At 42.0% G+C, this 27,344-nt stretch overlaps 1 protein-coding gene across 24 annotated transcripts in view; it reads left to right on the top strand.

Annotated features, from left to right (window-relative positions):
* TRIM9 (tripartite motif containing 9) overlaps positions 1-27,344 on the top strand; it is a gene marked incomplete at both ends in the record, with an annotated part of 107,892 nt that overhangs the window by 53,826 nt on the left and 26,722 nt on the right. For 19 of the 24 annotated variants that reach the window (XM_080808898.1, XM_080808897.1, XM_080808896.1 and 16 more), the window contains 4 exons: positions 7,912-8,007; positions 10,295-10,417; positions 22,267-22,377; positions 23,497-23,650. In XM_080808898.1, coding sequence (XP_080665024.1) covers positions 7,912-8,007; positions 10,295-10,417; positions 22,267-22,377; positions 23,497-23,650 — 484 coding nt within the window. The remainder of the gene's footprint in view (positions 1-7,911; positions 8,008-10,294; positions 10,418-22,266; positions 22,378-23,496; positions 23,651-27,344) is intronic. The other 5 variants (XM_080808899.1, XM_080808894.1, XM_080808886.1 and 2 more) reach the window with 3 other exon arrangements.

Raw genomic sequence — 27,344 nt, 5'->3', positions numbered from 1 at the left:
ACAATACTATAATCTAGTATGGCGTCTGAATAATCATCAGTGGTCAAACCCCAAATTGGGACCTGTGGTGTGACAAAATGTTTTAGTGATTTATGTATTTTTTTAACATAATTCTTATTATAAATGCTTACAATATTTACTAAATGCTTACAATATGCCAGATGTTGCATAGATGAACTTTATATATATGATTTCAAATAATCCTCACTACAGTCCTCTGACGCAGGTACTATTGTCATCTCCATGCCGCAGATGAGGAAACTGGAACCCAGGAAGTTTAGTGTTTTAGACTGGGGCTCCTGGACACAGACTCAGAGAGTTGTGAAGGGGTGGTTAGCTGCTGAGTGCTCTTAGTAGAAGAAGTGAGAAGGCCAGGAATGAGCAGAGGGGGAACCTGACCTGACTGGCCCCAGCCCCGTCTGCTGGGAGTTCTGGAGAAGGACGCAATAGCCTTTTTTTTTTTTTTTTTAAGATTTTATTTATTTATTTGACAGAGAGAGAGAGATCACAAGCAGGCAGAGAGGCAGGTAGAGGGAGAGGGGGAAGCAGACTCCCTGCCGAGCAGAGAGCTTGACATGGGCCTTGATCCCAGGACCCTGAGACCATGACCCGAGCTGAAGGCAGAAGCTCAACCCACTGAGCCACCCAGGCGCCCCGACACAACAGGCTTTAAAAGAGAACTTGGACAGAGCACCACAGTATCCCCTACATTAGGTAATATGCCCATGGTTCCACAGCAAGTGAAAGGCTGGATTTAAACCCAAGTCCATCTGACTGGAAGGCCTGTCTTCTTAACCCCAATGCCAGATAGCTGCCCATTGCCCTGTCTATCTCAGTCAGTTGCTACTACCTGATAAAAAAAAAATAGCATTGCTGGCCCATGTTTTTGGTTTCAAGAATGACTGAAACAGTATTGGATTTGAATTGTTATTTTAAAAAAGGTCAGTGGCATTACGCATTAGCTTTTAGTGTGGATGTTTGTGTACTTGTCTGTGCAGATCTAGCCCTGCGGAATGGGAAAGGAAATTATATGGAACAGTGTGTTAGGTGCAAAATGTCTTCTTCCTTTCTTCTTCCGCACAACTTACAGCTCACATTCACAGTCAAAATGGTAAGATTGGTTTAGTATATGAGAGATGTGCCTATTCAGGCAGGGGAATTTGGACGTGCTTCCTTCCCTACCCTTAAAGTTAACCTGGGCCGGCTGAAGGGTCGGCTCGTTGCCCGAGATTACCACAGCTTTCCCTAGGCCAGAGCCAGGGTTAGCCACTATCAAAGACAAACAGAGTGGACACCAGTTACAGTGGTAAGGACAGATTTCAATCAGTAATACACTATTGCAATAGGGAAAGGAGTCCAGCGTAACTGACCTCAACTTCAATTTGTACAGAAGTGACTGGGCTTTTTGGAGGGGTTTTTTGTTTTGGGGGTTTTTTGGGTACAAAATGGTAGTTTGTTAAAGCACGTGGACAAAACCCGGGGGCAGAAAGAGCTGCTGCACTGGGGTTGTGACGGGCAGCTGATTATATACTATGGGGTTGGGGGAGGTAGGGGAAAAGGGAGATTTCAAAGGCCTTGGCAATCAAGTTAAGGTTGTTTTTCCCTTCTAGCAAGTCATTAACATTAAGATAGTTGGAAGATTCCTGGAAGGAGGTCACACACACGTCCTACCCAGGAGTGGGGGGTGGGAGGAGGCTGCAGGGGGTCAGCTTGTGCTTTGTCTTCTGCTTGCCTTTGTGACTGGGCATTTTAAAGGGAGAATGGAAGAATGGGGAGGGGATGAGCTGAGGCTCAGGAGAGTCAGGGAAGTGAGAAATTACAGAAAGTGAGAAGGGGTTGGCCCATGTGGAACGCATCTGGGTTTGCTAACTGGTGTTTATTGAGTTTAGACTCCTAACCTCCTACAGAGACTAGGAGACAAGGGCTCTATCTTCACGTTTTGGCTGAAACAACCAGTTTCAGGGGGCTAGGGTCATCCTAGGGATGTGGCCACGACCCATTAGAAACTATATTAGAATTTTGTTCAAGCCTTTATGGGCCAAAGTTGAGAAGAGGGCTCAGAGGAACCTGACTACGTTTGGCCACAGAGAGGATCTTGGTCAGAACCAATTAGCAGTAAGCAGTAGCTGAGTGGGCCCAAATCAGCTGCCCATAAGACCCCTCTGATACCAGCCTTATCCAAAGCCAAGAGCTTCCCGATGCTCCACTGATGTCTCATACACACATGTACTCTCGCACACATTCTTATACACTCACGTTCTCTGTGCTCATGCTTGCTCACACATATACATTCACTTACACACACACACACACACACACACACACACACACACACACACACACACACATGCCTAGATTACTGTTCACAGATCACAACCTGTTTACTGCCCCTGCTCTGCTGCTGGCCCTCATCTCCAGGCGGGCCAGCCTGTGGGGCTTCCTGGCCATCTAACTAGTGAGCTGGGGCTGGGCTAGATCCAGGGTCTTCCACCATCAGAGAAACCAGAGGAGAGATCCCTTTGTGGAGGAAAGGGAAGGTGCGAGGAAAGGTATAGACCAGAAACAGAAGTTTAGCCAGAAAGAGAATCAGTCCCCCTGGGAGTTCAGCTCAAATGTTCTCCAAGTTCTAGTTATTCGGTGACTTCTCATTCCTTTACCTGATTCCACCCTCAGCCCAGACCCTCCCAAGGTCTCAGGTCAGTGGGTGATAAAGCCAATGGTGGACCTCAGTCCAAACCTTTTGGCCCTCTCCCATGAGACCCATGGATCTCATTGACAGGTCCTTTTCAAATTCACCAAAAAACTTTATGCAGGAAAAATCTAGGTTGATTAGCTATGCTATGGTTTACATATTATCTGCCTGTTAAGCATAATCAGGTTTCCTCATAATCAATCATAACCCCCTCACCAACTCACCTTCCTTGGTTTTGCATGCTCTCACCGTGGGCGGTTTTTATTTCTTTCTGCATGAGTGAGAGAAGACTTCTCTTCTTTGGATGGTGGAAGCAAAGAGCACAACTTTGGAGTTAGACGAGGGTTTGTGTTCCTGCTCTTTTATATGTGAGTTGCAAAACCCAAACTCTGGTGTATCCTCTCTGAGCCTCTGCAAAATGGCAGGGTGGTGATTGGGAATAAATGGGAGTCCCATTAAAAGCACCCAGCAGTCCTTTGCTAATAAGAAATGACCAATATCTTGTAACTATTAGAATTTCTTGCCTTTACTTTTTAATTGTAGAATGACAGTAATGTAGTAAGACTTAAAAACCAGCACTCCTTCCAGAAAAAAATTGTTCTTCTTCTAAGGGTCTTACTTCAAAATTACATCACATCAATTGTCACTTTGCTCCTGTATTTTGTGTTGACCCTGGTACTTGGGAAGGAGGGGGCCTGGGCATGGTCCCCAAGCGGAGTGTGCTGTGACAGAGTCACAGGGGCCACTAAGCCACTGCTGCTTCATCTATTTTGTACTAATTCTTTAGGGTTGACCCTTTTGGACCTGTCCCATAGCTGTAACTTCAGATCACAGACAGCCAGGAAGCTCTCCTTCTTTTGTCCCAATTGCCTCCATCCAATATTTATAGTAAACTAAGGGAGAAAATGACACACAGATCATGTTCACGGCAGAGTGAGGAGAGGAGACACCATCCTCCGTGTGGGCATCCTCCACAGCGAGGCAGATGCTCAGCCAAGGGAGGAGCCAGTTGAGAGGGACTGAATCCCACACCCATCTACTGAGCCTTTGTCATAATGGGTTGCAAACCGCCCTCCCACGGCTTCCAGGTTGAGCTCCTGATCCCTTATAACCTTCACTCCTTTGGAAGGTGAGGGGAATCTGGGTGGAAATTGGAGGGGAAAAGCAGCACATGGAGGAAAGAGGAGGGGAAGTGTTTTGTTTCCCTCCTTACAGCTCTGAGCAACTTGCTGCCTTTCTGGGCCATCTTGGTGATTCAGAGCATGCTCTGAGCTCTGGTCTCTTCGGCTACATTAATTCCCCACTCTCATTCACTTTCTGGTCATGACACCTTTTCAGAAAATTGGAAGACAACTATTCAGGAAATCAGAATGTCATTGCTTAGGCATTATAAACCGCTTCTGATGGCTACTGGTACAGCCAAAGGTTCTGTAAGGAAAACACGCACTAAGTATTTGCATCTTGGTGATCTGCTATACATTCACAGGGCTGCTCCGTGGTCCTGAATGCAGACAGAACATTTCTGTTAGCTCACAGCAGGAATTTAAATGCTCCTGGGAAACAAAATCAATCAATAATAATGTTCTTCTATGTCAGATGTAGCTTATAAATGTGATCAAAAGACTATCCTATAAAAGCACATAAATCCTTATAATAAGGACATTTTCTAGTAATAAATGGTTTCCAAGATTTTTCATTGTCTCCTGCTCAGTTTCCACAAGCTGGCAAAGCTTAAGAGAAAGGTTTTTAGATCTTTATCTTATAATACAGTTGTTTATCAAATACCAGAACCATTAGCCAGGTAGAAGGCATTCTTGGGATTGAAAATAGACACAAAGGGAGGTAATCTGCAAATGAATTGATTTTTTCAGTTTGCTTACTGCTTTGCCACATGAAAACCTGGGAATGGTTGAGGCCAGTACTCTTTGTATCCTACGGAATAGTTTCTTTTCTAAAGAGCTACTGGTATCTTGTCAAAAATTCTTTATGGGTCCAACTAACTTACATTATATATTAAGTACCAGGTGGGGACACAAGAAATCAGGTAGCTTCAGTTCTCTATAGCTGAATAAACTTGACTTCTATATTCCAACATCCAAGTGTGGTTACTAAGGCAGATGTTATAATAAAAGGGGGATGAAAACTGTAGTAACCAGCAAACTTTTGCTCATTCTGAAAAAGAAGAGATATGAATTCTAAGGTAACAATGAAAAATGTCTCCCTTAGAATATGTCTGTCATTGTATTGTCTGCTTCTCTAAATGAGATCCTCCTACCATCTTTCGTTCCCTGGGCTCTTAGAAAAAGTTCTTAAGGAGAAAATTTTTATTCCAAATAATAGGTGCAGCTGGGACATAGTAATAAATAATTGAGTAGCCCTTCCAGCATCGTAGGCTCACTTTGTGCTTTTTCTTACGTAGCTGTGTTGGTTTAGCCTCCCTGAGTCTGAGTACATAGATCAGAGTAAAAGTGATGAAGGATATTCTCCAACAGATCCTCTTCTAGGAATCTGCTCTGCAAATCTCCCCAGTCAGTCTGCAGGTGTTTGTGAGCAGGAAGGCAGAGGGTGAAAAGAATTAATAATAACCAGGGCATCTGGGTGGCTCAGGTCATGATCTTGGAGTCTCAGGATCAAGTCTAGCATGGGGCTCTCTGTTCAGCGGGGAGTCTGCTTCTCCCTCTCCCTCTGCTCCTCTACCCCCCCCCACCTCATTCATGCTCACTCTTTGTATCTCTCTCTCAAATAAATAAAATCTTTTTTTAAATTAGTAATAACTAACATTTATTTAGCATGTACCATACAACAGAGGGGTTCTAGCCTTTAAATTTCATCTCATGCAATGCCCATGACACCCAAGAATAGTAATATTCTTCTCATTTTATGGAGGAGGTATAACTGTGTATAAAAGTTGGCACTGCCAGTAACTGGTAGCATTTATGAATTCAGAGTAGTTCCCTTATCCATTATACATAGCTAGCAGGAGCTTTTGCATTGGTGAATGCACTGAACCCTCACAATTACCCAACTATAAAACATTATTATGCTTCCCATTTTTTACATTGGAGTAACCCAGGCACAGGTAACTTTCTCAAGGTCACATTTAGTAAAGGACAAAGGCAGAATTTGAACGCTTCCAAGGCCTGTGTTCTTTCTACTACCCCACATTGCTTCTATCAAGCATTTGGCATGCATATTTTTAAAGAGATCCAATGCCCAACTTTATATTTAATAAGGCAAACATAAGAAGAAAAACATTCACTTAGCCTTATACACTCTAGCTCCACGTGGTTGCAAATGGCAAGATTTCATTCTTTTCTATAGCTGAGTAATATTCCATTGTACACACACACACCCCCCACATCTTCTTTATCCTTTTATCTATTAATGGACAATTGGGTTGCTTCCATACCTTGGCTATTGTAAATAATGCTACAATTAACATAGGTGTTTGTGTATCTCTTCAAATTAAAGTTTTTTAGTCTTTGGGTGAATACCCAGTAGTGGAATTACTGGATCATATAGTAAGGTGAAGGGGATTAAAAGTATCCTTAACTTCATGAGCACTGAATAATGTATAGAATTGTTGAATCACTCTCTTGTACACCTGCAACAAATAAAGCACTGTATGTTAACTATACTGGATTTACATTTTTTTTTGAAGATTTTATTTATTTACTTGACAGACAGAGATCACAAACAGGCAGAGAGGCAGGCAGACAGAGAGGAGGAAACAGACTCCCTGCTGAACAGAGAGCCCGAGGCGGGGCTCGATTCCAGGACCCAGGGATCATGACCTGAGCTGAAGGCAGAGGCTTTAACCCACTGAGCCACCCAGGCACCCCTGGATTTACATTTTTTAAAAAAGAGGCAGAGAAACATTCATTAGACCAAGAGATATAATCTTAAGATTCAACCCTTTTACTTGAAAGAGGAGAGTGGTTGTAGTGGTGTCTTGGCAAGGAGGGGAGTAGGCTTTAGTTTTCAAAGAAGGTGTTGTGGGAAAGGAGTTAGTCTCTGTAATTTCCTAGAGAGATGGGCGGTTATGCCCAGGCTTGTAGGAGAAGAACTTTTGCATCAAGTACAATGGTAGTGGCTGCAAGTAATGGAAACCCCAGTATGGGAACTTAACTAAGTTAATTAACCAAGTTAATTAACTAATTAATTGATTAACTGATAATTAGTTAATTAACTAATTGAATTAACTATTTAATTTAAGTTAATATTCCCCATAGACAAGAAGCCTAGTGGTAGGAGACTTCAAGTGTTGTTTGGCTGCTCAAAGCTGCCCCTGGAACCCAGGCTGTTTCTCCTTCTACCCCTCCTCCCTTACTATGTTGGCCTTCTCAAGGAGAATCATAAGACATCTGCCATAAAGTTGAGAACACAAGGGCAGATGCTGCACCAGCCACACTGGTCTCATGTGAGCAGAAAACCAAGAGCTTTCTCAGACTACTCTCACCCCCAGCCAAGCTCCACTCCAGTCTCATCAATTAGCAATGTGTCTCTTTGCCACCCGGGCAGGCAGGGAGGCTGGAGAAAAAGCAAGGTCTTACCTGCACCCTTGGCCCCCCAGCAGAATTGCATCCCATGTGGACAGGACAGTGTGCGAAATTGGGAAGAGGGTCTGCCTTGGTTTGGGAGTGGAGAGGAGTTATGGCAACAGGGCTGTAATTGGAAGCCAAAAGGTGACCTTGATGAGGAGGAATGTGATCGTGGCTTTTGTATCTGTCATTACACTGAAGTGGCCCCAGAGTATCACACCAGTGCTCTAACCCTTCCTTCCCCCCTGTTCTTGACTCTCTATTCTTTCTGCCCCAGGCCCAGACCAAGAACACTTCAGCCTAAATCATTTTGACAATTACCAAATCATCTAACTCACAGTTTTCTCTTAATTTCAAATTAAATAAATTATTGCTGAATTAATCAACAAATTAATGAGATGAGGAAATTCCAGGCAGATACAGCTGGTGAGGGCCTCCACAATGGCCAGGAGTTTACCCTGCTTCAGAGGAGAAAGTTCTCAGGAGCCTGTGGAAGGGGTCTGGATGCTGTTAATACCAGACTCCTCATCTACAAATGTTGGCTAACTGTCCCAGGCTCTGACGAAAAGAATCTGAGGAGGCTGAGGACTCTTGGGTCTTGGATTGAAATGACTCTGTACAACCTTGTTGCTACTTCCTGTGATTTCAGCTCCACGGTTTCCTTCTTTATCTTTGCAGAGCCAGCTCTCCCAGGCGCTGAATGGGCTGTCAGACAGGGCCAAAGAAGCCAAGGAGTTTCTGGTGCAGCTCCGCAACATGGTCCAGCAGATCCAGGTATCGGCAGCACCTGAGACAGAACGCAAACCCCATGGGTTCAGCTATTGCTGCATCATGGGGAAGTTTGTCTGTTTCTTCTACTTTTCTGTGTTGTGGGGGAAATTCCAATTATTTTTTTCTGCTCTGTCTCTTTGAAAACAAACAAATGTACAGACCAATTTCAAATGTACCCCCTTCTCAAGGTGGTTATATTTTGCCAACAAGCCAGCTACACAACCTGGTTTTCCAAATAGTTCCTGTCCTTGGCACTGAGGTCCTAATTCTCTACTACTCTGGATTTAGAAAGCGGCCTCTTTGTGAAGTCGGAGTCATAATTGTTTAGTTTTTTAAACTCTACAGGCTCCCAAAACACCTTGCCATAATTGTGTCTTATCCAATGGTTTCCCCTCCCTTCCTCCCTTCCTCCTTTCCTTCTTCTCTCTGTCCTTCCTTCCTGCATGGAGTAATGCTTCTTTTCCACTTAGATGCTTAAATATTTTCCAAACAAGATCCCCCCTGGTGGCTATAATTTCAGACTGCTCTATTTGGACATGACCCACAGATCAGCAGGCATTTGAGAGTTCGTGAATTCTCCACTATTGCTAAAGGAAAGAAGCCATAAACTACATGAGATGCTTAAATAATGACCTTCTGCTCTGTTTACTGTTCTTGTGTTTTGAGGTTGCCTCACAGAAATAACCTTCGCTCTGGCCTCTAGTAAATTGCTTTCGGAGTTAATATTTAACCCATGTCAAGGTAGAAATATCTTTTTAAATGTAAGCCAGTCTTTCAAAGCATCTCACACTGATTTCCTCACCTTTTTTTGCATGCATGCTCATGTTAAAACTTTTGATTGCCTAACAACCTAATAGCCATACACTTCCTTCTGTTTTCCAGAGCAACAGAGGTTATCAGTCAGTCCCTCCTTTGCTTTTGCCTCTGCACCCCACCTCTTCATCAGAGCAAAGCTTTCTTTCTGCTCTACATCAGAACCTGCAAGAAGGCTGCACTTATCCTCCCAATGTTATCCTGCATGGGACATGGAGAGCTCTTAAATGATGTTTTCTATAGGACTTCTCTGAGTCCTCAAAAACAATTGTCATGAAAGCTGAAATTTCATATGTAGATGTCATTGCTCTAGCAATTACTAATGCACACCTTAAATGAAAAAGGACTTGCATTTGAGAAGTTATCAGATACCTATCAGTATGTCCTCATATTAAGAGACACAGTTCTTTTTGACTTTGGGAATAAATTAAAATTTGATAGGCTAAGCTGTTCTTTCCTTGCCAGCCCCCAAAAGCTTACAGTTGACCCAGTTGGATGCTATTTTTTCAGTGCTGTTTGTGTATATGTGAGTATTCATCTTTCATTTGCTATAAATTACAATTGTTTTGCAGACTATGGTTTGACTCTCCAAATTACATATGTAACTTATTGAAAGGATGATTGTTCATGAATGCTTATGAATTGGGAGAGAACTGCTTGAAAAAAATGTCTACAGCATGTATAGGTTTAAATCAAGTAAATAGTTAGATCTGGCATCCAATTTAAACATCATGAAGAAGCTATAATTCATTTAGAACATGGTTTACTTTCTCTCACAAGCGGTTGGTTCATGGCTTGACTTTTACAGCTGGGTGATGCCTGTTACATATACTCATTGTTCTTGACGCCCTATGTGCATTAACTATTTGCCTTCTTTAATGAAAGGAGCAAGTACTTTTGCCCATGATTATTCTTTAAACTTCTATTGTCATTGGATTATTGTTTAATATTGAAGACCACTGCTGTCCTCTTTCTTCTCTCTCCTCTTGAATTTAATAATTCTTTAACTCTCATGCCTCCACCATACCCAACACGTTCAGGCAGCCAACCTCTCCAAATGCCACCTTCCACCATCCATAAGTGGACATACACCAGCCCTCAGGAGGATTTATGTTCAATTCTAACTTTATGTTCAACAACTTTATTTTACTTTATAAACTTTATAAACTTTATTTATTCAACAGCTTTATTTTACACAATATAATGTGAACCGTGGAGATGATTTCCTTTTGATAAAAATAAATTTATTAAGTGCTATTTATACTTTTCAATGTAAAATTCAAGGGAACACTACCACTGTGGAGTGAAATTTATCCAGTTACTTAAAAAATGCCAAATGTGCATTGTAGACAGAGTTCCTTTCCATCTCCTTTGGCAGGGATTTCCATCGCACAAATGGACAGGGGAGCTCTGTTTTTTTCTGGCAGCCCAAGGAGCCCAGGTACACTGGGGCTAAGACATGTGCTCTCTCACACAGGAGAACAGTGTGGAGTTTGAGGCTTGCCTGGTGGCCCAATGTGATGCCCTCATCGATGCCCTCAACAGAAGGAAAGCCCAGCTGCTTGCACGTGTCAACAAGGAGCATGAGCACAAGCTGAAGGTAAGTGCTGTGCTGGGGGGAGGGCAGAAAGCTGAGGAGCCAGGCTCCCAGGGCCAGGCTGGACAGGCTAGATGAGTAGGCCAGATGCCCACAGTCTTGGGTGGCCAGTGGCCCGGAGGGCAGGGAGCCAGCATCCCTTTATTCACCATGCACACCCTCATTTACCTCACTGATGTTTATTGAGTGACTCCCCAAGAATTGCTCTGGGTATAGACACAATTAGGTAAATAAAAATTACTGCCCTCGGGGCGCCTGGGTGGCTCAGTGGGTTAAAGCCTCTGCCTTCAGCTCAGGTCATGATCCCAGAGTCCTGGGATCGAGCCCCGCATCGGGCTCTCTGCTCAGCAGGGAGCCTGCTTCCCTTCCTCTCTCTCTGCCTACCTGTGATCTCTGTTTGTCAAATAAATAAATAAAATTAAAAAAAAAATTACTGCCCTCGTGAGGCTTATATTCCACCAGAAGGGATAAAAAGTAAGCAAGAAAGTAAAATATTTAGTAACAGGCACTGAGAAAAATAATAAGGAATAGAGAATGGGAAAGTGCAACTGGACAGCTGCTTGGATTTTTGTCATCACACTGTGAAATCAATTGATTACGAGTCTGGGCCCCCATTGGCAAAAACATTGGCCCTCTTAGAGACATCTGATACCCATCTATTGCCCCTTTAGAGCAGGGCAACAAGATGTGAGAGCAGGCTGAAGAGATGGGAAGGACCCAGCAGGAGGGAGCTCAGAAGCAGGCAGTCAGAGAGGTCCACATGCTCTGCCATAAGCCCCAGGGTAGCTTGGGAGGAGGATAAGGGGTATGCAGTGCTGGCCTGATGAGGGCAGAGGGAGAGGTGAGGTCTGACTACAGCCTCTCTAGTGCAGTTAGGCAGTCAACATCAGGGAGCTTCAATAGTGGGCAGCAGAGAACATATACAACCTCAGGGAAGCTTGTGAAAGGCCCCATAAGCATCAGATACCCCAGGTGATTTGGATCGCTGAAGAACAGGGAAAGGCCCCATTTCTAAACAAATGGGATTCCAGTAGGAGGACCAAAGAAGAGTTTCAAAATGAAGAAATAAGAGAACACAGCTTACAAGATTTGGGGCTCAAGCTTGGTGGCGGGGAAGCTTCAGACTGGGCCAGTACCCATCTTGTGGTGACCAGAAACAAGGCAATAAACTAGTTGCTAACTAGGCCATGAGTCCTGGGCAAGACCCGTGGTAAGACTGGCAATGCTGGGCCCTGAGCGGCAGAATCACCAAACTTCCAGCTTTACTCTGTGCCTCAGCCACACACCAGGACCGCAAACTCTGGGGTGGGGGTGGGGGAGGTCGCTGCCAGAAGGCAGGGGGCCAAATGGCCAGATACAGAACAACCGCTCCCCAGAGAAGCTTAACAGTTTTCTCCAACAGTTAGAAAACCCCAATCTAGCTCCCTCTTCCACAGCCCACCTGCTGCAAAATCAGAGCCACACACCTGTTTCTTCCTTCCCCGAAGTCAGGGCAGTAATGTGGCTGGAATAGAAACCTTTATCCCCTGCCTCAGGTGTCCCCCTGAGAGGACCTGGGGAACTGCACCAGGCAGGAGGCAGAGCTGGGATAACAAGGTCCAAGCCTGAAAGAGCTCCTGGGGGCTATGCCCCGTGATGAAGCTTGTTGGCCTGACACCCTCTGGGGCTCGATCAGGGCCACGGCTCTCTAAACAGTCCTGACAAGGCAGCTGCGGTGCCCTTTTATCAAGGAGAGGCACAGCAGATGCCTTGATAAAGAAAATTGCATGGCTTCAAGTTAAATCTGAAGCAGGAGTTGGGAAAGGAAAGTATACAGGGTTCTAACGTTGCTAGAACATCAGCCTGTTGGTTTGGACAGGAAGCCAAGGCTGGCGATGGTAACACTCCTTCCAGAGACGCCATTACTGTTTCTTAGTGGTGCGTCTAATTGGAAGATCCTCTTAGGCTCATGTTAGAACAAACTCAAACCTGTTTCCGTCACCTGCTCTAACATTACTAAGCCCTTCATTTCATACCCTTCAGAAACCTAGAACCTTTTTTGTTACAGTGGAGCTCAAATATCACTTGGATCCCATAGAGCTCTCTAAAGGAAAACCCCAGCTGTCTGTAGGAAATGAGCTGGACGGCTGGATTTTCCCTCTAAACAGTAGACCAACCATTTTTGTATGTAGTCTCCAAGTGTTAACTTTTCCTCAGTAGAACTCTCTTTTTTAAGATGTTGCAGGCACTTTCTTGGTATCTTTAAACCATTTGTGATAAATCGTACAGGGCCTATGGTGGCCACTGCAGGTTTTCTACCTGGGAGAGCCAGAAGGGCGGTGATCTGGACCAAAAAGGGAATCGCAGATTGAGAAAGCATCATTTATGCATATCAAACAGCAGCAGAGGGGCACGAGAGCCCCCTGAGCCCCTGCTGCCCCTGTGGGATGGGACTGTGTGAAAATCCGTTGAGGGCTGTGCCGGGGACACAGAGAGAGAGATCCCTCAGGAACGGCTGCTGCTCATTGCCCAGGCTCCACGTGGGGCGACAGTCTGTCCGTCCAGGTGACTTGCCCCAGCGGGATGCGCCGATCCGCCCGGGGCCGCTGAGCGGAGGCAGCTGCCTGCTCTCATGTCGCCCTGCCCCGCGTGAAGTGCCCTGCCCCAGATCCCAAAGGGCCGAGGAAACAAGAGGCAGGTGGCTGGTTGTCCCCCACGGCAGCAAAGCTGTTCTGTCTTCTGTCGTGAGCGATTTGTTTCTCCGCCGTTTTCAGCAGATTGTATGTCACTGCTAAAAACCGCCAGCAGCGCCGACACCCGGACCGTGGACGCCAGCTTCCGAGTCTCCCTCCCTCTGCTTTTCTCTTCCTGCCATTCCCCTTTCTTGTCATTTCTGTTGCTACTCAGATCTGTGAGAAAAGACTGGCCTTTTATAGACAGCCCTCGCCAAGCACAGTACTTCTTTCTGTCTTTGTTGGCCGACCCATCACTCACAGTTGGGCAGGGATAATCTTATGGTCTTCCGCTCCCCTTTGGCAGAGTTCTCTAGGGGCCTGCTTTTCACGGACAAAGAGGAGAGTTGTGTGTGTACTTTTCTGGCAACTTTCTCTTCTTGAGCAATCCAAAAGGCCTGGGATGCTGGAAAGGGAGTGTGTATAAAGAGTCTTTATGATCTCCTCAGGCCCCTCTCTGAAAGCACTGATTGCTGGAGCAGATTGGATGGTTCTGGTTCTGAGACAAGCCGGAGCTGAGAGGTGAAGAGCCCAGCTTCTGTGTCACAGAGAATGGGGTGGGAGGACACACTTCCTCACTTACTAGGTCTCCAACTGTGGGCAAGTCTCTGGCTCAGTTACTTTCACCTGCGGGTAAAATCAGGCCAGGAGCGGTGGTCACCTCACGGAGCATTGCCCAGCACTTCCGGCAGTCCTCAGGAAACGTTGTTAGCCCTGAGAGGATGCCTAGAAATGTGCTGGCACCCAGCATATTGAAGAAGTGCTCCTAAGGACTTAAACTGTCCGTAATACCAGAGTACGTGATGTAGAAATCGTCTAGGAAAGTGGCTTGTGTTTTTAATTGATCATCCTATAAAATAGTTCACGAAGTTTGGTGAGCTATTTTTAAAATTAGTAAAAAAAAAGGTTTGGAGACATATGCCTGCAGTTGTGACCATATTTTAGGAATATTTGAAATATAAATTTTGTTTAATATTATTCTGTGGTTTGAAAAAAAAAAACACTGGGAGACAAATATCTAGTTTCGGGATGTGGTAAACTAATCAAATGTCAGAAAGCTACTGAAGGGGAAAAAATGCTTTTGAGCTTTCAAGAAATACTACTGGGGCGCCTGGGTGGCTCAGTGCGTAAAGCCTCTGCCTTTGGCTCAGGTCATGATCTCAGGGTCCTGGGATCGAGCCCCGCATCGGCTCTCTGCTCCATGGGGAGCCTGCTTCCCCCCCCCCACCTGCCTCTGCCTACTTGTGATCTCTCTGTCAGATAAATAAATAAAATCTTTAAAAAAAAAAAAAAAAAGAAATACTACTGATTCGCATTTGGGACAACGTGGGCAGAATCCCCACAATAAGCACCGTAAACCCGATCCCCCAGGTGTCTTGTTTGAACTGTATGTTTTGTGACCATTCTTCCTGGGCCTTCCTGACCTGAGTAAGGCCTTAAAATATCCTCACAGGGAATTTGTGACAACACTTAAATGTGCCATTAATGAGATCCGTGTTTTTCTCATGAAACTTACAAATGTCATTTCTGAGAATGATTTTTATTTATGTAACACTCAGAATTTGAAATAATTCTACAATCATCTTAAATGTATATTTGTTCCAATATTTTAGAGTAAATTCATATGTTGAATAATACAAGGTGACAGGTGTCTTCTTGGTTACCTTTCAATTCTAAGATTTTCTGGAAGAAAAAATTATAGTTATTTTAAAAATTCTGAAAAAATTTAATCTTTAATTTCCATGTGTGGTCGGCCAATGAATGTACCAACAAAATTATCCAGTGAGAATGCTAAAAGAAAATGATAAAGTTTGCTGTTTCTTACAACATTTCATTTTTACAGATGACTTCCACATCCAATTGTAACCATATATAAAATGTTTGACTTTGAATCCAAGTATGTTGTTGGATTTTGTTAGAATTATTATCATTGTTAGCATCATTATCTTTATTATTATTTACCATGTATTGCCTGTCATGTTTCCATTACATTTATTTAGAAAAATGAATTATGTGGTCATTTCATTCAGAGTACAGATTTACACTAGGGACATTATTGGCTTGTCAAATTGCTTCCTTAGGCTATTTTGCCATTGCTTTAAAACAGGCTAGTAATCCTTTGACTTAGATTGGGCTGGGAGATGGGAAAGAAAGAAAGAAAGAGAAGGAAAGAAAGAAAGGGAGAGAGAGAGAGGGAAAGACAGAGAAAGGAAAGAAAGAAAAAGAGAAAGAGCGAAAGAGGGAGAGAGAAAGGAAAGAAAGAAAAGAAAAGAAAGGAAGGAACAAAGAAAGAGAGAGAAAGAAAGAAAGGGGAGGGAGGAAGAAAGAAAAGGAAGGGAGAGAGGAAAGAAGGAAGGAAGGAGAAAGAAGGAAGGGAAGAAGAAGGGAAAAGAAATGGAAAGGGAAGGAAAGGAAAGAAAATGAAAGAAAGGAAGAAAGATGGATGGAGAAAGGGTGGAAGACAGACCTACCCAAGCTCACAAAACTTTTTTAAGTAATTAGATACGATTTGACAGGCTACAGCCCTTACTAGAAAGAAAAAGCAACAAATTTATGCCAATAATCAGCTCAATCCCAATAAAACTACTGGCAATAAGTTCTGTAAGTCCATTACAACGAAGACATTTGGAAATATTAAGCACACTGGAACACTTGAAACTTTGACTGCCCTTGGGGGGACCAACTCTAAAATTTTAACCATAATTATCATTGATTATAAGGCTGTCATTAATGGGGAATTCATTTAGCAAATGCTGTGATTCCCTGCTACGTACCACATAGGAGCAAAAGTCACAGAGGGACTGTACGCAGGGTCCCTATGGGATCACCAGGATGCCACCACACACAGCTGGAGCTCACCAAAGTTAGGGGACACTCTTCTGAACACTCATTACCCACCTTGGCAATGTCAATGGAGGGCAGTCACAGATCTTTAACACTCTTTGCCTTAACTCAGACATGAGTGACATTCCTTACCTCCAGAGGGCACTAAACACACACTTTGAATATGGGCAAGTCATCTACTGTGTCTCCCTGCACCTCACAGCCTACAAAATACCGTGCTGTATGCATCACTTTAACTGCAGCCCACCATAAACAGTAAATGTTCTCCTGTGTGGGTGGGACCACACCAATGTGTGTATCTCTCCAAGCAACTTGTGTTCCTTCATTAACTTCTTTGTACAGGGATGTAGTATTCTACGTACTAAGAGTGGGTTTTGCATATTCCACTCAAAGTTTATTGATAAGGCTATGGGTGGCATTCACACTTTTGAAATAGAAAGATCAGTTTTTCTGTTAAAAACTCAAGCCTTCCTCAAAAGAGGTACATATTTTATTTATTTAGTAGGGCTAAATTATCCTTTTCTTGATTAAAAACTCAAAGCCTCAAAACTGGTCTTTGAAATGAGTAGTTGTTATGTGGGTAAATTAATGACATTAGTACAGAGAGTAGTATCAAGAGAAGGGGGAAACATTTCCTATAATCATGTGGGAGAATGGTGGCATGTGAGAAATTAAAGATGTTCTTTCTTAATTTAAATGCTTCTAAGTTTCAGTAATATAATGATAATATAGGAGATAATATCCTACTCTAGGGGGAATAAAAGAAAATTTGTTATTTTACTAGACGAATCTCATGGCCAAAGCACTTCACTTGTAACTCACAAATGAGTCCATTCCAAGCATTAGTTGGTCATCTTGCTTTAGGAATGATGCTACATGTAGAAACTCCTCCCACTGACCAAAAGAACCTGTGAAGAATAATTTCTTCAAGCTTGCATCTTGAGATTACTTGTACCTTGCATATAAAAAAAGGATTACCTTATATTTAGGAGAAACTGTTTTAAGCTGTGATGGGAAGTTGTGTATTATATTTAGAAAAGAATTTCTCAGAATAGAAGAAAGAGAAGTGTTTACTTAGACTAAAAATTCATTAGTGGTATCCCTGCAGACCCCATGATGAGAGAACAAATAGTATGAGTGGAAGTATTTATTAAAAAGAATAAATAAAGAAAATATCTTAAAGAGCCACACACACGTAAGACAGAGAGGCGAATGGAGGCAGAGAAAGGGTGTCAAGGTCAAATTGGATAAAATAGTGAAATTCACTTTAATTAACTTCAGTTCTTGCTGCTGGTTGTGTTACATGAGCTGTGCCGGAGGGAAGAGGTTGGTTTACTAGAGATGGGATGGGAAATGTAGTTGTGGACAGGAAGAACAAAATTTTACACATAAGCTATCATGGATTACTCTATGCTACTGAAAAAATTTGAGCACTCAGAGGAACACGCCAGTCTATTCTCAAATTCATTTTTTCCGAATAAGTGTCCATGACACATCTTGACCCAAAGAATGACCTTAATAAATTTGCCACTTAACAAAATAAAAACATTCAAGTGATCAATAGGACTTGCCATCCTGAACAGATGGGGACTGCTAATAAAATTGTGAAAGCCTTCTCTGAAACTACGAACTAAAGATTAATTCATTGTCCCCAGAGAGCTGGTTTAGGCCATAATGCAGATGAAAGCAGGGAGTTTTTTTTCCCAGTCCTTATTTGTGTCACTCTTGCAACTTGCACATTTCCTTCCTAAGAAAAGGAAGTCTTAACTCCAGCCAGCTGCAAACATGGTGCCAACCGTTTCTCCGGAGCATCAGAGCAACTGCAGAGAAATGTAGACCTCAAAGGAAAAGTGACCTGGCCTAGCTTCCTAGGAATTGTTTTCCATAGAAAATATAATGTGAGATAAATAATAATAGTAGTAGAAATAACACAGAATGAAGAAGGGAACAAGTAAGAGAGCTGATGCAAACACTCAACTAGAGAAAATATATTTATACTCTTAAAAGATCTAATTATTTGGCTGATTTCCATAGGATGGAAAATCTTGCCAAATTAATTCAGAAACTAAATGTCAATTACAATTCACCCAGAAGTGCTGCTTCTGGGAACCCTGTAGTTTAATTTTTAGTAGTGATTTTTATCACAGGCTAATGGGATCATTGTGAAATGGTTGATTAAAATGTAAAAGATGGACCAAATGCATTGTTGCAACAGTGGGAGTTGAGAGCCAGGAACTCAGGGATATTGAGTCATCCCAAGAAGCTTGAACCATGGAATACAGGAGCAATGGCAAGCCCCCACTGAGACGCACCAACTCTTCACTACAGTGAAACTTCTTAAGATTGGTTGGAGAGCCCTGACATTCAAGACAGCTCCTTCAGCATCAAATAAATCTTGCTTGAGAAGGAAATTTATAGAGGCAGATGTAGAATTTTATGAGGCCTGATTATCATATTTATTTCAGTACATTTAGGTCATAAAATTATCATTGATCTGAATGCTCTGGAAAATAAACACAACAATTCAAGTCTATTTGGCCTCAGCAGACTCACTTTGGGTTACAATGCACGGATCTAATCCCTGCTTGTTATGCAGACTTGCGCACCACTCAGTTAGGTATGCACAGTCCTAGGACAGATGCCCTTTGGATAGTGATTGGCCACTGCTGAGGCTTCTGCTGTCTAGAAGCATTCATGCACTGGCTACCAAAATATCAACACATTTTCTGGGAACAATTTAGTTACACCTAAAATGGCAGACAGGAGTAGCATATTAGCAGTAGGTCACCTGTCCTGGATTTTTTTTTAAATACTTTTGGGTGTTTTTTGTTTTTTCTCCCTGTAAGAAGCAAAAACTTAATCTCCCTGTTTGTTTTTTATTAAAAAAATGAAATAAAATAATTTGCATTCCATGAGCCCAGACCAACAGATAGGGGTGATGGTTTGACAGAATACTAGATGCCAGAAGAAAATAAGTCTATCACTGAATTTTAAATTTGGTCTCGCCTCTCCCCGCCAAAATCACAAAAATGATCTTCACATCAAAGTTGGTTTCTTTCACCAGTTCTGATATGCAGATTTCAAATCCTACACTTTATTTTTTATTTTAATTTTATTAAAAGTGAAAAAGTGGGAACAAATCATCTGTCAAAAAATTAAGAAACTCCATAGAGCAAAAACAATCGTGTAAAAGGACAAAACTATAGTTCTCATACTTCCTGATTATATAACTTACTGCAAATCCACAATAATGAAAACAGTATGATTTTGACAAGGGTGGCAAGACTAGGCAACGGGGAAAGGCAGGTTTACAACAAATGACACCAAAAAACTGGCTATCCACATGCCAAAGAAAGAAGTTGGACCATTACCTAACACCGTATACAAAAATTAACTCAAAATGGACCAAAGACCTAAATGTAAGGACTGAAACTATAAAACTCTTAGATGAAAACACAAGGGCAAATGCTTCCCAACACTGGATTTGGCAATAATTTCTTGGATATTGCCCCAGAGGCACAGGCAACAAAGGAAAAGGTAGACAAATTGGACGTAATGAAAATTTATAAATTTTGTGCGTCAAAAGCAAAAAAACAACCCGGTTAAAAAATAGGCAAAGGACTTGAATAGACATTTCTCCACAGGAGATATGCAAATGGCCAATAAGCATATGAAAAGATGCTCAGCATCACTAGTCATTAGGGAAATGCAAATCAAAACCACAATGAGATACCACTTCACATCCATTAGGGTGGCTATTATTATTTTTTTAAAAAGATAGTAATAAGTGTTGGTGAGGATATGGAGAAATTGGAACCCTTGTGCATTGCCAATGAGAATATAAAATGGTGCAGCTGCTATGGAAAACAGTATGATGGTTCTCGAAAAACTAAAATAGAATTAGCATATGATCCAGCAATTCTACTTCAGGGTATATACCCAAAAGAAGTGAAACAGGGACTTTCAGATATTTGTATACTCTTGGTCATAACAGCTTTATTCACAAGAGCCAAAGGTAGAAGCAACCCAAGCATCCATCAATGATTGAATGGATAAACAAAATGTGGTATGTACTTACAATGAAATATTATTCAGGAAATTCAGGATGTCTGGGTGGCTCAGTCAGTTTAAGTGTCCAACTCTTGGTTTCAGCTCGGGTTGCGATCACAGGCCCTGCATTGGGCTCTGTGCTGAGCATGGAGTCTGCTTGAGTTTCACTCACCCTCCTCCTATGCCCTTCCCCCTTGTGCTCTCTCACTAAAATAAGTAAATCTTAAGAAAAAAAAAAAGGAAGGAAATTTTGACATCAGCTACAGTGTGGATAAACACCTTGAAGACATGATGCTAAATAAAATGAGCCAGTCACAAAAGGACAAACATTGTATGATTCCACTTACATGAGAGTCCTGGAATAGTCTAATCCATAATGACAGAAAGTAGAATGATGGTGTTGCCAGGGGCCAGTGGGGAGGGGAGAATAGAGAGTTACTGTTTAATAAGTACAAAGTTTTAGTTCGGAAAGATAAAAACAATTCTGGAAATGGATGGTGATGACAGTTGTACAACAATATGAATGTATTTAATGCCAGAGAATTATCTGATTAAAAAGAGCTAAGGTTGAAACACCTGAGGGGCTCAGTTAGTTAAGCGTCTGCCTTCAGCTCAGGTTGTGGTCCCGGGGTCCTGGATCGAGTCCCATGTTAGACTTCCTGCTCAGCGGGGAGTGTGCTTCTCCCTCTCCTCCCTGCGTGTTCTCTCTCTCTCACTATCTCTGTCACTATCTCTGTCTCTCTCTTAAATAAATGAATAAAATCATTTTTAAAAAAACAGCTAAAATTGTAAATTTTGTGTGTACATTTTACCACAAGAAAAAAATTAGAAAGACATCAGCAATAATAAATGGATGAACTGTCAAAAAAAATTAGGAGGAACTTAAATGTCCAAAAACAGAGGAACAAGAATGTTTAATTAATTATGATAACCCACTCAGTGGGATATTTATGGAGCCAGTAACATTTATTGATGGTGGCAACATGTGAAATGCCTATGGTATAGTGTTAAGTGGGAAGGAGGTAAAATTGTCACATATTATGATTGCAACTTAAAAATATCTAGCTCAAGGATAAAACCTAAAAAAAAAAAAAAACCAAAATGCTTTAAAAATTTGCATGAGAGTGATGAGATAACTGCTTTTTTTGGGTCTATTTTCCAATTGTTTTCAAAAGTAGATGTAATAATCTTTGATGAAAAATGTATAATCAAAACTGAAAAGAAGGGATGAAGAAAAAGCTTTTTAATAATTATTATTAAAATTCCTTTTAGTTATTATTTATAAAATCAAGAAAGCTGGATATTTTTGAGGATTTTGTAAAGTAGTATAAATGTAAGTAATTGAGTTTCCTAGAAAACTCTTGTTCAACTCTAGCTCCAGAAACCACTTCAGGATTTGGGTCACTGAGCAGAGGACATGGAAAATGAATCTTTGAAGAAAGAAACTTTTCAAGGACTATCATGTGTTTGACACTGGGCAAAGACAACTTCCCAGAGGCAGAAACTGCGTGTTCGGAGAAATGCCTTTCTAGGTTAAAGCAGACTCACGGCATGGTAAACAGAGAAAGACTTTAAAACTGCTCTCCCAGGGGCTCCTCAGGGGCTCAGTTAGTTAAGCATCCTACTTGGGCTCAAGTCATGATCCCACGGTCCTGAGATCAAACACCACATCAGACTCCCTGCTCAGGGGGGAGTCTGCTTCTCTCTCTCCTGCCACTCCTCTGTTCATTCTGTCTCTTTCTCTTTCATTGTCTAAATAAATAAATAAATAAATAAATAAATAAATAAATAAAACAACTGCTCTCCTAATGAGGCAGTGACTGCTTCTAAGTGGGTTATACTCCAAACTTAACTCTGCATCCATCTTTGTCTGGCTTCCTTGTTGTCATTAGCTCACTGTCTTTCAGCAAGTTTCACCTCTAACCCCATCCCACCACCCACTCAGGAAGAAGAATCAGAATGAGAAGGAATTGGGTTCAGACGAGGACGTTTGCTCTTTAGAAGAGAGGCACAGGGTGGGAGCGGGTGGGTGACGTTTCACAGAACAGAAGCTGCAACCACACCTCGGGTTACTCAGCTCCTTCGTAAACTCTCCACGACCTCCCACTTAGAGCAACTCACAGTATCAGCTTCCTGGAAGACTGGGGAGCGAGGGGAACCTGAGGAAGATGTCCCTTCATGCACTGCAGTTTGCTTCTTTTTCAGCCTGTGCCACTTTGGACCATTCTGTTCTCTCATCAATCCTAGGTGGTTCGAGATCAGATCTCTCACTGCACAGTGAAATTGCGCCAGACCACAGGTCTCATGGAGTACTGCCTGGAGGTCATTAAGGAAAATGATCCCAGTGGCTTTTTGCAGGTAAGTGTCAACTAGTTTCTACTTCAGATTCTCAGTGTCCCGTGAAACTCAGTCCACCAATGTCGTAGCCACACTCTCAGCAGCCCTTGCTGACCATGTTCCCTCCACAGTGGAACCCACCTTCAGACAGCCACGCTCATGTGGGTGCCAGCAGAACACCACTGACTTCCTGAAAGTCTCTGCCACCATGTGCTCCAAGATTGAGATGTACATGGGCTTCTTAAAATTTGTTTCTGTTCATGTTTAATCATGAAAATGTAAGTCCCTGTAATTTCCTCCGAAGCAGGGCTACTGCTTTGCCTAAGAATTGGGTCCCTTTCCACTAATATCTTGGACAGCGTTGTCAGCTAGAAATGCTTAAACATGCAAGGCTTCTACCTTCTCGACAGTTTCTACTGGCTAGTTAAATCAGTGATTTTCCAGGAGTTTTTTCATTCCTTGGATTTCTCATAATTTTTTTTGGTGTTGATTGTTTTAATGAGATGTAATGATGTCAGCTGAATTTTGCTTTAGTTTTGAGCTCAATGATTAAGGGAGCTTTTATTAAGGAGCACAGAGATTCCTTCCAATTCACATTTTATCAAACTGGCCAAGAGTGACAATGGGAGATTAAATATAAGAAATGGAAGAGTTCTCTATCAAAGAATAAAGTAATAGAGAAGATGACAGGCTTAAAGTGTAAGAAATTCCACATAACAGATTACCATATGTAGCCTCTCAAACTATTTTATAAAATTCATTCCAAGCATTTACAGAATATCCACACATCCTATTAGAAACTTAGGGTTGTTAGTTCTACTAGGATTAACAGATCACCAACTGTTATCAAATGTTGTTGGCATTTAGTTGATCAGTCATAAATAACAATAGTATATATCCAGGTTTGTCTACAAAGCAATTTACAGCTGCTAATTATTTATAGTGGCTCCCTCCCACTCATGAAAGCACCCAGGTTTGCATGGGTGACCCTTATCATGATAGGCTTCTCACTGCCTACATGGAGACAGGAAATGTGTGAGTCCCAGAGTCGTTTGGTAATGCTCCTGGAGAGTGGAGGAGCAGTGTTCTGTGTCCAGTGTGGTGTCATATTTCTTAGGCTGTGGTCTTTGATGTGATTAGATTTCCGACGCCCTCATAAGGAGGGTGCACCTGACTGAGGACCAGTGGGGGAAAGGCACGCTCACTCCCAGGATGACCACGGACTTCGACCTGAGTCTGGACAACAGCCCTCTGCTGCAATCCATTCACCAGCTCGACTTTGTGCAGATGAAAGGTGCGTGCCTGCAGCCCCTGAAACAGAGCAACACCCCGAGTGGATACTGGTACTTGAAGCAGGATTGAGGCTTTGTGCCGGACTGTAGCAAACAAAATGCAGCTGGCAGGTTTATAAATCACCTAGGAGGTGGGGAAGTAAACATACACACACACCTCTGGGTATCAATACAAAAGTCTGGAGTGGCTCCCAGCTTACCACATACGGGAAATGTACCATTGTGGCCCTGTGACCTACCTTTCAGAAAGCTAGATACATTCAAATAAACTCAGTGCTTGCCTCCTTAAGAGTCTTAGAGCTGTCACAAGCCCAACATCAGGGAATAGCGGACATAAAAAAAGATAAGGAGATAGAGACCACATCACTGTACATAAATAAAATCTTGTTACAGAAAGTAACCCAGAAATATTGGTATAAATCAAGGCAATTGAGAATTGAAATGACTACTGCCACATGGGTAGGTGGTGAGCAAATGGTTGAGCATAAATTAGTGGGAATTTGAGAGGATCAGCGTTGACTTGCCAATACTGGTCAGGAAAATGCCAGCCTGGTTACAGAAGGAAAATGAAGTTCTGAAATAAATTTTAACTTTTTAAACTTTTGGCTTATATGATTTAGGGGTTTGCAATATGTCTTTGAGATTTTTTGGGTGGCTGGGGGAAGTGTAAGTACCTAAAATTATCTTAAGGAAAGTAACTCTTTCAAAGAAAAATAAAAAGCCAACCATGAAATGATATTTTTATGGCAGTATAAGTAATATCCATTGGAAAAAGATTCATTTTTTAACTTTCATTTTGAAATATTTATACATTCACAGGAAGTTGCAAAAATAGTAAGGAGAGGTCTATGTACCCTTAGCCTAGTTTCCATCAATGGTTGCATCTTGTAGAACTATCATCTTATATCAAAACCAGGAAATTAGGGGCACCTGGGTGGCCTGGCCCAGTTAGTTAAGCATCTGACTCTTGATCTCAGCTCAGGTCTTGATCTCAGGATTGTGAGTTCAAGCCCCGCATCAGGCTCTATACCCTGTGTGGAGTCCACTTAAACACACACACACACACACACACACACACACACACAGGAATTAACATTGGTACAATGAATATGTATCACTCTGGGTCATTTGTCAGGTGTTTGAGTCATCTAACTGCTCCTGCAATTAAGCTACCACCATAAAGACCTCCCTCATGCTACTCCATTATGGTCATATAGTTATACCCACACCCCTCCCCTCTGCTGTCATCAATCCCTGGCAATCACCTATCTGTTCTTCATCTCTGTAATTGTGTCACTTTCTAGTCTTTTTCTAAAACTGAAGAAATTGATTTGTTCTTTGCTTCTCCCAATTTGAGCAGCCACATAATAAAGGACTTAGAAGTTAGTGCTTTAAGATTTTCATTTTTTAAGAAAAATCTACATGCTTCCTTTTATCAGAAAGAAACACCTCACCCAGCAAGTCTTAGGGCTTTGCACTTGTAACTCACATCACACAGCTAAACTCATCCGTGCACCTGGTGCAGGTAACTCTCTCATTCTTTTAATGGATTTTTGCGGACATATTTTATTTTCAGTTTTCTTATTTTTTGTTTATTATGTATTGCTTTGGGATGATGCCTTAATTGATTTTTGGAGTAAATAGCATCTAGATTGTTATTAAAAGTACTTTGTTACCATAACAAAAATGTTTAGCATTTCCTGACTATTTACCAAACCAGAAACTCTCCTAAGTGCTTCATGTAGATTAATTCAATTTATTCTCACAGCCCTAGTCAGCATCCAAGGAAACTGAGGCGCAGGAAGACTGGGTAGCTTGCCTGAATTCACACAGCTAGTGAATGTCAGGCAAGCGTTCAAAGCCAGAGAGATACGTTCCTGCACCTACAACTTCCAGTTTGTGTTTTAACATTAGTGCCTTATAAACTGGCTTCTTAAGCAATAACCAAATTCCTCTCTTAAACTTAAGAAATTTAACTTTTTGTTGCAGCACATCTTTCTTGCTATTTAGAATGTTTTCTTAAACACCCCCATGTGGTCTGTAAAATACAGTCATCTGAGTAATATATGGAGCCCCAGGTAAATCCCCCTCAATCAGCCTCTCTCTGGATCCCATCCTCTCAATGAGGTCAAATCATTGGAAGTTGGGTCACAAATAGCTCAGAGGAGAAAATATGTCGCAGAAAGGCAGTAGAAGGGCTTTCAGTGGAAGGAAAAAAGGAGCCAACCCAATTAGACTTGGGGATGGAGCAGGTAGAAGGGAAAAGCCTCAGGGCTTTGAACTGCTTTCAGCAGCTGACAGAGCCCTCTCCTCCCTTATTTGCTGTCCTTCTGAATCATGTCCATCTGCCCAGAGTGAAGTCCAGGCCAGTTGGCAGGATGGTAACAATTGTGTTGGAATGAACAGGCCCTTCATCTGGTATGGGAACTGCAGCCTCATGTGCTGTGCCTCCCAGACCCCATTCCTAAAGCACAGGCACTTGGCCCCTTAAGGCTGTCTGCAGACATATGCATGAAAAATGGCTGTGTGTCCACTCCACCAAAGTCTGCACGCACGGCGGAGAGTGCCAGGCACTCTCAAGGCAAAAATGCAGAACACACTCACAAAAATTCACCCAGGACACAAAATAATCTCAAAGAGTTATTTACAAGGTTCCTCCAACAGGTCATTTGGGATGAGACTGGATTATTCCATTTTCCTTTTCTTTTTAATACTTCACATTAATTTAATTTATTGCTGATTAGTATCCTTCTGCAGAGTTGATTTATATGCTTTGCTTTGTTCTTGTGAAGTTTAATTAATTCGGTGAGAGCCAAGTCCTCGTTAGACTCGAAATAATTTTTATCTGTCAGATGTTTTCGATGGAAAGGAGAAGCCAAAAGGTCATGACGCAATAGAATTTCACTGACTGTGGTTAAGACTACTCCTACTGGCCTCTTTGATAGCTGTTAACATGCACAGCTGTGCTAGGTGTAGTATTAGTGTTTTCTCGGTAGGATAGCTTGGTCAGTTTAATACACTGCATGTTCCCAGCTTGTCGGTAAAAATATCTCAAGAAACTGTACCCCCAAATCCATGTAAGAAGGGCCAAAACTTAAATAGCATTGGGAACAGTGCTAAAGTAATCTGACCATTAATACAATATGTGTACTTCAATATACGTTTTCTAATTATGCTAAGCAGATTACAGTAGAAAGTTAAAATATTTTCAAAGCTACTCAAAGTATGCATTTAAAGTTTGACTCAAACTAACAACAAAAATATCTGTTCATTTCTTAACTGGAAATTCTAGCATCTCTCTGGTTTTGGAATTTCATCTCAGATGCCTTTTTTTCCCTTGATATCAAAGAAGTGTTGTTTGTCTGTTGCTGGTTTTTAAATGTTTCAGTTAGGCCAGCTACTAATCAGCAAGAAAATTATTCTCCTATGAGCTAAGGATTTAACTCATCTGCTTTTCCTGATTCTGCATCTGAAATCTAAGTGGAGAATGCTGGTACCTTCTTTGTTCAAACATCCTCAGAAAAATATTATCCCAGAATTGTTTTAAGTATAGAAAATGTCCCAAGATTCATGAGTCAGTGCTGGAAAGAAATGCCAACATGTTCATTCTGAACCAGGATATGAAACAGTGACCTAATGCTCCCCTAAGCCTTTTTAGTACCAATGGCTGTTAATCCCTTAAGTGCCTCTACTCAA

The sequence above is a fragment of the Martes martes genome, assembly GCF_963455335.1.
Source record: "Martes martes genome assembly, chromosome: 7".
NCBI classification, from domain to species: domain Eukaryota; kingdom Metazoa; phylum Chordata; class Mammalia; order Carnivora; family Mustelidae; genus Martes; species Martes martes.
Note: the sequence above shows the minus strand (reverse complement) of the source record. Positions and strands in the feature narration are given on the sequence as shown.